Source organism: Protopterus annectens, chromosome 7.part0 (genome assembly GCF_019279795.1).
Source record: "Protopterus annectens isolate FY-2018-M chromosome 7.part0, PAN1.0, whole genome shotgun sequence".
Classification (NCBI taxonomy): Eukaryota; Metazoa; Chordata; order Ceratodontiformes; family Protopteridae; genus Protopterus; species Protopterus annectens.
The window spans coordinates 546,936,597-546,947,406 of NC_056739.1; the positions used below are offsets into that span (position 1 = coordinate 546,936,597).

Genomic DNA, 10,810 nt, shown 5'->3' on the forward strand with positions numbered 1-10,810 from the left:
AACCTTCCCATGGAACAAAATAATTTACCATTAATTTTTCTACTTGAAATGTTCTTAATCCTAGAACATACTTTACATCTTCCACAAGGGAAGGAACCCATATTAGCCCTCTTGAAAGAAACCTTCTTGAAACCTAACAATTCCCTTAAATTTAAATACCTCTGATAAGACAATGTAACATGTGAAGGGAACAAATGCTTTAGTTGCTCATCTTCACATACCACTGGCCACAAATCTTTCACTGACTTCATCAAAATATCAGAAAATGGGGAAAATCTGGTAACAAAAAATAATACTTTGTCCTGCCTATCAGTTTCCTGATCTAAATGATGCCTTTTAAAACCATCATAATTATTATGTCTCTTAAGGGTCTATTTTACGACATCGAAACGTCATAATATCAAACACCTAAACACTGACCCATATTCATCGAAACGTATTTACATTAATCAATGAATACTTACAGTGCAAAGAAACACTTGCCCCGCAATCCAACGTAACTAACATTAACCTAAAACAAACCCACCCATGTGGGGGGCTGTGCCCCTCAACCCCCCCCCCCAACTAAATATACCAACTCCGAGATCACACTACAGTGGAGAAAAGAGCAACACCGTGTAGTTGGCCAACTACATCTTTGCCCTGGAAGTATTTATCGAATAGTATAAATGCATTTCACTGAATACGGGTCTACCATCTGGTGTTCGATATTACGACATTTCAACATCGTAATATAGATCCTCTCCTACCACAGCTGCTGCCCCCCCCACTTTTAACACACTATCCTTAGCTTTTTTCAAACTAACACTAGAATAACGCCTTTGCAACAGTTTCCATTCCACCTTCATGAACTCTTTTCCCACCAAATTCATATCAGAAGTATTCTCATAAATCCTTTTAAATTCATCCATAAGCACCGCTTCCATAAGATGTGATGGGTGCACGCTACTGGCCTGTAAAAAAATATTAACTGCAGTAGGCTTCACATGGGGTTTATGTTCTACCTTCAAATCTTCTTTAACACAAAATTCCACATCCAGAAATTGTATATTCATTCTATCCACAGTAAAAGTAAACTGCAACCCTAGTTCATTCTGGTTTAACTGATCAATAAATACAGAAAACTCAACCAAATTCCCCCTACATATAAAAATTAAATCATCAATGTAATGCTTAAACAAAATAACATTGTTTGCAAAAAATTCTCTAGAATAAATAAATCTATTCTCAAAAGAGGCCATAAAAATAATAACATAGCTGAGGCAAAAGAAGTCCCCATTGCTGTGCCTTCTTTTTGCAAAAAATAATCACCCCCAAAGCAAGTATAATTATGCATTAAACAAAATTCCAATACTTTCACCAGAAAGGCTATATGTAGTCCCTCCCCTAACATCCAAAGAACTGCTTCTATTCCCCACCTTCTTTTAATATTGGTGTATAAAGCTTTAATATCTACTGTAGCACAGTAAAAAAAAATATACCACTGAATTTTCTTCACTTCTTGACAAATATCAGCAGTACACTTAATATGGTAAGGAATTTTAGATAGAAAGTTCTTTAAATGGAAATCCAAAAAAAATCCCAGTATTTTGCATGAATGGCCCCACACCCACCACAATTGGCGGGGGGGGGGGGTCATTTAGATTCTTGTGCACTTTAGGAATGGCAAAAAATTAGGGTCCTTGGGATGTTTAACATACAACTTACTTGCATCCCTCTCTGTGAAAAAAAAAACAAGTCTTTCCCCTTTATCCAAAAATTCTCTTAACTGACTGTTGTAATGTTTCCTGGGGTTGTTTGCCAATTTTTCATATTCTGGACCAGCTAACAAATCAAACACCATTTTATCATACTTCTCCTAGGAAAACAACAACCAGTTAACCCCTTGTCAGCCTGACAAAACTTAACATCACATTCTGAACTTCTACATAACTTCAAAGTGTCCCATTCAGCCCTAGATGTTATACACTTTTCTATATCTAACAAACTTATAGTATTCAAGTTTCACTTTTTTTTACATAATACCCTTTCAACTTTGAACAATGTCAGAACATTTAGGGGGAATGAAAGCACTTGAATAGGGAAAATGAGACACCTTTAATTGTTGTATAGGGTAGCTGCTTTTGCACTGGGTAGTAAACTTTACAAGTCACAAAGCTGTATTTATACTGCAATACAGAATGGCACCTTTACAATCTCCTCAGCTGCTTAGAAAACCACTTTTTCAGCTGAATGTTTGAAGCTACTGCATTCACTATTATGTAGCAGTACTGAAGAATAAAGTAACTGTTAAATGTGATTATACCTGGATGAGATACCTTAAAGTGAACTGGGAATAAAAATGCATGTGGCTTATGTTGTTATAATGGCTACCTAAAGATACATGAATATAACAGCTTGCATATGACAATATTAAGTCTGTTCTTTTCATTTACCTCCATACAGTCACTACGAAATCAACAGCACTTTCATAGTTTGCATTCACTTCAGAATAAGGTTCCCAAAAAATCTTGATTAAGCATTTTTATATTCTTCAATGTGTAAGACGTCTGCAACTAAAGCAACTTGAAAACCAAGATGTGGACGGGAGATCTCCGAGTTATGAAGACTAAAGCAAGGGCACTTTTACTCTTTTCTGTGTGCATGTACACGTGATGCTGCTTCCATTCTGCAGTTGCATTATGGGATGTCTTACTTCTTGTGACGTGACACCTGTGCTATGGTGTCTTTGTAGTACCTGTGAAGTTGAGCTGCCTTACTGCAGTCAGAAGAAATTCTATAAAATTGTCATCATACATTCTGCCAAGGTGCGTGCGCACACACATGCGTGGATACAGCATAGCTCACTTCTGGCACTGGTTACTTTACTGAACTCTGCTATACTTTTATAACAACATATAGTGCATGTCTTGCCATTAAGTACTTAATACAGAAAGTATAAGATAGCTTAATTGTTGTCCCCACCACCATCACCAAGTTTGGTCTGTAGTACTAAATTTCCTGAGGACAGCAGCATTACCTACTGTCCTGTTAAAAATAATAGTGGATCTTGTACATAACTAGATGATTATTAAACAGCAATACTTGTTCCAGTCTGAAACATCTGCATACCTGACTTCCCACACATGCCCAGATTATGGGATACTGCATACCACTCATACAGTATAGGAGGACAGATACAGTACATTAATCTAACTCAAACATAAAGACAACATTCAGGCATACCAGAATCAACAGTGTATGAAATGGGAACCTGGCCACTATAATGAATTCTAATGTAAATGGTGTGTTAACACTTAAGTTAAATAAATATACATTTCTAAAAATAATTATTTGAAAATTGGGAAATAAACTTGGCAGTCTTTGTTCTGAAGGTAGTTCTGATAACCATTTATGAGGTTCACAAAATGGCCAAAAGGGGGGAAATGGAATTTAGGGATAATACCTACTCCCAAACTGTTTCTACATCATGCATACCCTGTTTTCCCATCCCATAGTAAATGTGTCACAAAAATTATACCCACAGTTCTGCACCATGGCACAAACATGAATTACACAGACTTTGGACATTGGGCTGAATGCAAGAATAGTGAATGACACTAAGGCTGAGACAAGCTGGCCAAAGCAGTAAATCTGAATCGCCTTCTCTGCAGGGGGTGAAGCCTCACCTACTTAATCAAATGTGTGGTGGCTGCAGCTCTGAAAATGTAGAAATTCAAAGTCAAGATTTCACTACAGCTAAGCCTGAACATCCATGATCCTTACATTTTTCCCCAAAGTACACCTTCTATGCAGGTTCATTCTTAACTGCATCCATTCTAAATGTATGAGCTGACCAGAGAACAGACAGGACAGCATTAGATATACATGTGATGATAAAGTATCAGGTTCAGGGTGCGGTACTAGCTGCTATACTCTGCTGAAATTGTTGCAGCACATTGCAAACAGGGTGGGAATACATGTTATGCATAATTGGGAGAGACTATTAATGTCTCATTTCCTGTATTTTGACTATTTAATAATTTTATTCCTCATAAGATCAAGGAAAATAAATATATGTGTGTAATAATCAAATGTGTGAATGAAAAGATAGAATAAAAACAAACAGCCAGTAGCACACCAGCAAGGAGTTAACTTGTGTAGTGGAGGAGGGGAGTGGGGGAGAAGAGGAAAAGTAACAGAATCTGCCCTGTTCATACTTGTACCAGTCATACTCCAGCCTCAGTGCTGTAGTGCAAACCAAGCCCCCCCCCCCCCCCCCTCTGACTTCCCACTGCAAACTTAGCAGGAGAGCAGGAGTAAAGAGGAAAGTTAACAAGTGAAAAAGGCAGAAGAAGCAACTGTTAGGACTAAGCCAAGCCATTCCAATTGTGCAAGTTAATTTGGAAGGATGCTATCAGCCGGGAGTTTTAAAAGCATCATGCTAACATTTAACTTCTTCTTACTGATTTGTGCGCTGAATTCTGTGGGTGAGTAACTTTTACTTTTTGTAAACAGTCAAAAGGTTTGTTTCAGGCTTGACATAGAAGCATCCTTTGTGAAAGCAGAAATTTACACCTATATCAAAATTATGTTCTATTTGTACACTACCCGTGCTAAGAACAGATTGTAGTAGTTCACATTTATACAACTGGAATACAATTTAACGTGTGTCACATTAATAGTATGCACCCTGCCTCCCTGGAAACATCACGTGCACACAAGTTTGTGCTCATTTCTCAGAATGGAGATCAAATAACATTGTTTTAATGTTTGCTGTGTTGATAATGTATTCAACAACAACTGTGTGTAACAAATATAGAGCTGTTCACAATCTACAGAGCAGTTTCTTTATCATTACAAGGAGCAGAAGTGGATACCTGGACAAATAATTTTGAGTTCCAAATTCAGAGTTATGAGGCATTATTATGGAAACCATTAAACTTTACCATTTTATAGTCACTATGTGCAACTTGAGTGCACGTGTGTGTGTGTGTGTGTGTGTGTGTGTATATATATATATATATATATATATATATATATATATATATATGATAAATGGGTCAAATGTATGTCTCTGTGACTGGCAAAGTAATCCATACTAAACAGTATGTGGTTATGAGAGAAACATGCAAGTGTGAAAGATCTTACTCGTCTGTATCCTTCAGACATGAGCATATTATTTTCACTTCTTATTTCTTTCCTTTTACCTTCCTTTAAGTTAACCCCTTTTCTGCAGCTATAAACTCTCTAACTTATTTGTTTCTCTGTATGCCCAACAAATCTTCTAGACAATCTGTATGAGTCTGCCCAGCAGATCTGCAAGTCCTGTTCACTGTATATATATATCTGCTGGATTTGTCAGATTCCCTCCCTGTCTGCATACACACAACAAATCTCCCACACCCATGTACAATCTCTGTACGTGCAATGAATGTTTATTTATTTTTTTGTTTTTTGTTATAATCAATGGACCTGTTAGACTTCCTCCTTCTTTGTTCATGCTCAATGAATGTTGCATTTATGGTTCTTAAAATATTTTGGGATGACTGAAATGCCAGATAAGATTTCAGACATGAAATTGTGCTTCACCTGCTTTTTGGCTCTCATTTTATTGGAGTGTAAATGTGTACTATAAGTGCAGCAGATATGTTGACGTCTTCCTGTTTCAATGATCAAATTAATGAACTGAGTGCTACATATGCTATTAAAAATAATTTAGGTCAGTACTGTACGCAAGCAACTTCATGATGTACAACTCAGTATTTACGTTTCTATATAAATAAGAAATTAAGAGTAAAACTACATGTTCATGAAACCTCAATATATGCAGGAATTGTGGTTTAAAAACAACAAAAAAACTTGGTAAGCATGTGTTTACCCTAGCAGAAGGTACCTTGGTCATTTGTTTTCAAAGTTTTGGGGAAGGGATGTTTTGATTCTTTATGATGCAATAATATGGTTAAACTATCATGTTGTAAACATGGTACATTCAGTGACCCAGGTTCAATTCATGGTAGCACATTTTCATGCCAGCTCACTTCTTGCAAACTGAGTAGCTTGAGGTTGATTTCTCAGGGTTCTTTTACATAATATAAGATGTGCAAAAGGTTTATTAAACAGCTCAGATTTCCACAGTAGCATTTGAAAGCATGAACATGACAAAGAATTAAATAAAATAATTTCTTGAATTTGTTGATATACTTTTCATCAGCTATGAATGCCAAGTCAGCTATACGTGTGAATTATGAAAATCAGAATTTAGTCAAAAATATTACTTTCACTTAAACACACTGGTTTTCTGGAATATTTTTTTCTTTAGGATGCGTTAGCTTTGTGCGAGTGTGTAAAGTTCATAAGTTAGCGTGTGTAGGAACAAACAAAAAAAGAATGCAAAATTGATTAAAACAATACTACATCCTGAGAGAATGCAAGCTTATTTCCCGGTTTAAGAGTTCCTGCAATTTAATAACAGCTGGAAACACAAGCTCACATTTGCAGCATGAATGCCTTATATCTACTCTGTCCATATCTTAGAAACACTGTGTCAGATCTAGTCACTGTCTGTTAATGTAAACTCGCACAGTGAGGTGACAGTGAGCCAAGGAAGAATGTAACTTTTACCAGGTGACAGATACTTATGGATACTGTGATACAAGCTGGAAAATTTCATTGTGCTCTGGGATGAAAAAATGTATTTTACTACTTACGATGTTTCTGTGTTTAGCATTTCAGAAATCTTATTCTGAATAGTAACACACAATACTTTTAACATCTGTTAACTTTAGAAAATCTTTTCATGTACAATATACTTATTAAAGGAGACAGCACTTACAAGAAGTGGATCTTAAATCTTAATGTTGACATGTTTACTGATAATTGTTGTTTGGGGGATACTCGCCACTAGCTATATTTATCAACAATTTTATTGTGGATTAAATTAGAGTTCTCCAGGGAACCACTCCACAATTCATTTCTGTTGCTGTATTACATTCCATTTACATTATGTTGATTTAGTTTTAGCACACTTCTGCACACAAAGAGTTCCCGCTGAAATGCAGAAAAAGAAGGGGAAATAAAACTTAAAATACCAAGACAGCTATAAGCTCAGAGTACATTTTACTAAGTTTAAAACTAGTGTGTTCCTCTGAGTTTCCTCTTTACCAGATACAAACCAGTAACTACATTCCTCTTCCTCAGATAAAAGTAAATCATGATATCTGTACTGCATGTACATTTTTCAAAGTAGTTTCAAAAGATGTAGATTTCAAAAGACAGCCGTTACAGACCATAGCATGAGTGTAATTAGTGGTAGTGGTCTGTCGAGACTGTAGCTGTGAAAGCCACTGTAAACAAAATCTCAATTACTCATGTTGCCAAGGGTAAGATCATATCATATTTTCTGGGGAGGGTGGCCTAAAGGTTAAGGTGTTTGCATTACAAACACAAGGTGCAGGGTTTGAGTCTCACAAGGGATAATTGGCTAGGCTTAAAATGGCTTGCAAGGGCAATTAGCTTAGTACTAACCTATGACCTATGAAGTCAGGTACTACAAAAATGGACAATTTACTTCTCAAAAACAAGTTTTTCTAAAATTTTCAGAGTGCAAATTTTTATGTTACTTTTGAGTACCCCGCCTATTCTACAGTACATGATGGGAGGGGCGAAGAGTGAGATAATGTCTGAACTGAACAGAGTTTAGTTCTCCTGAAATGGTAAAATCAACAGTAACTCAGTCCCCCACAATGAACAAATAAAGGCAGACATATAGAAGTAAGGCGTATAGGATGATGAGAAGAAGTTGAAAATGACTGCCATACAATAAAACATTAGATGGCAGCAAAAGGTATTGGCATCCACCCTTCCAGCTAGTTTTGGAGTAGAATTAAAAGGCCATCAACAAATATCCTTGCATGCACTGCCCTGAAAGTAAATGGCAGTCTTCCTTGCTGCAGGTACTTTGAATGGGAGGGAAGAGAATTTCACTTAACATGTTCTATTATTAATACTTCACAAACCCCATCAGTAGATATTAGGCCAGTGGACAGTATCTACTAACAAATGAATAATGTAGTGTTAATATTAAACCATGATATACAACTGTCTTAGCAATTTTACCTTACAGCCAGTATCAGTAGATATTTGGCTGGAAGATTCATCTTTGACCAGCTGTTGCAATTCATCACCTGTGTGAGAAATGACTTTGCAGGGAAGGGTCCATGAAAGTTTCAGTGTTAGACAGCATAGGGGTTCGCTATATGAAAGATTTATATGCATCTCCTCCATGTGTAAGACCCTGCTTCAGATAAGACTCTGCTTTCAAAAATAACACTCACTGGATGACATACAGACTACAAGAAACAGATGCAGAGGTTAATAGGTCACACAATAGCAGAAAGCAAAGGCACACCCTTCCATGGCAGCAGATTCTGGCTTAGCCTCTGAGCGCCTATACTGTTCTTTCTCTCCCTTACAGAGTTCCTTAGTTTAATTGAAAAATTCAAGAACATTATTATCTGAAAGTATAACAGACATGCCATAGAAAGCAAGGCAAAATATAATTACGTCTGCTATGTGTGCCCAATCAGATGACACTATCCCAAGAGCCAAACAAATCTTGGTCAGCTTTGTTCTATTTATACCACATACTCTATAGTCAGGCAAGGGCGGCCACGGTGGTGCAGTGGTTAGCATTGCCGCCTCACAGCAAGAGGTTCTCCGGTTCGATCCTTGGCTGGGCCTTCTGTTGTCAGTCTGCATGTGTCTCCCTCCTGTGGTCGGTGTGTCCTCTGGGTGCTCCGGTTTCCTCCCACATCCCAAAGACATGCTGCAGGTGGATTGGACACTCTAAACTGGCCCTAGGTGTGAGTGTGCCTTTTGTGGAGGCGGCCGGCTGGCAAGCTGACAACAGGTAAAACTCCCACTGCCCATCAATGCGGACAAGGTGATCCGCTGTGGCGACCCCTAACCGGGAAAAGCCGAAAGAAGAAGAAGAAGAAGACTCTATAGTCAGGCACACTGATGTTCCACTCACCAGGCTAAACAACAAGAAAGTTACTGTCAGCTACCTGTCAGGTGCCAGGATCCGCCACATAACACACGCATTCAGGTCACTCCACAACAAGTACAAATATGACTCTGTCATTGTCCATGTTGGTGTGAATGACTTGAGATGTACCTCCCTGGATTTCATGAAAAGAGACATGGAGGAGCTGTCTGATCTTGTAGCCCAGGCAGGTATGACCGTAGCCCTGAGTAGCATCCTGCCATCACCCAGAATGATACCACAGTACAAGGACAAAATGACTGACTTCAACAATTGGCTAAGCTTCTGGTGTCATTCTAAGGGGATCCAGTATGTATCGGCCTGGGATGACATGACTGACAGACCACGATGCTTTGCCAGAGATGGCCTGCACCTGTCGCCCTTGGGATTCCAGATACTGGCTAAGCCTCTTGGCACCCCTATAATGCCTTTTTTAGGCAAGATTAAAATGACAAATTCACCACCATAACGGGTACAAGCAAGCAAAATCTGAGGGTAATGCTATTTAATGCTAGAAGTCTAAACCTCAAAATGCACTCAATCAAGGCACTCCTTAAAATGGAGAACATCGACATCTGTGCAGTGACAGAGACCTGGTTCAAGGCCCCAGAGAGCACCCCAGCATTACCAGGCTATAATTCATACCACACCTTTCGGCCACCTAACCCAGACTGAAACACCAAAGGCGAAGGGGTGTCCATATTCATTAAGGATATCCACACCTCCCGGCTAGTTGCTCCGCATAATGCATTTGAGATAATCCAAGTGCAACTAACACTGGGCAAGACTGCAATCCAAATTGTAGCTTGCTACAGATCCCCCACCATTCCCCAGGATTCCCACTTCTCATTTCTTGATACACTGGAAAATATTAGGGTACAATCTAACACCCTAATAATGGGTGATTTCAACTACCCCACCATTAACTGGGAAAACTACTCATCTACCAACTCTTGTGCTCAACGTTTTCTGGAATTCATAAATTCCAACACCTTTGATCAACTTATCCATACCCCCACCAGGGGTAGCAATATCCTAGACCTGGTCATTACCAACATGGGCAACCGGTGTTCCACACCAGAGGTTAGTTCTTTGTTGGTCAGATCCGACCACAAGCTAATCACCCTAGATATCCACATCCAACCAACACCCCCCATTAGGGAAACCACCATAAAAAATTTCTCCAAAGCCAACTTCACACTTCTTAAGATAGAAGTGGCAAGCTTCACGACACCCATGCTGACGGACAATAGAGGTACGACTGCTGAATCCTATACAAATGCACTTTATAAGCACTTACACGAGTGCATGGATCATGCAATCCCTAACAGAACCAAGATGCTATCCTCCAAAAAAAGGAAGCCAATCTGGTGGTCCCCTGCTATAAACAAACTCTACAACAGAAGAAAGAAACTGTTGCAAAAAAGAGTAAAATCCCATGATTAGAGGAACTCCGTGGTCAACCTCAGTAAGAAGCTGAGGTCCCTCATAAAATCCTCCAAAGCTAGTTATGAAAACAAAATTGCCACTGATTCTAAAAACAACCACAAAGCATTCTATAGCTATATCAAGAATCTCAATGGCAACACTCAGATCTGCTCTGAGTTACAGCACAATGGCACTAAATATACAGAATCAACTGATATTGCCAATATCCTGGCAGATAGGTTCAGTGCTAACTTTACCCCTCTCTCACTCCCTAAAGGGCTCATCTCTATACCGGAAGAATGTAAAGTCCCCATAATCATGGCTGCACAGGTAAAAAACACACTCTCCAAAGCCAAG

At 38.6% G+C, this 10,810-nt stretch overlaps 1 protein-coding gene across 1 annotated transcript in view; it reads left to right on the forward strand.

Moving 5' to 3' along the window:
• The first annotated feature begins 4,221 nt into the window (after positions 1-4,221).
• Positions 4,222-10,810, forward strand: part of CD34 (CD34 molecule) — a 424,855-nt gene continuing 418,266 nt past the window's right edge. The window contains exon 1 of the mRNA XM_044077137.1: positions 4,222-4,469. Within this exon, the coding sequence (XP_043933072.1) occupies positions 4,391-4,469 (79 nt within the window). The 5' untranslated portion in view covers positions 4,222-4,390. The remainder of the gene's footprint in view (positions 4,470-10,810) is intronic.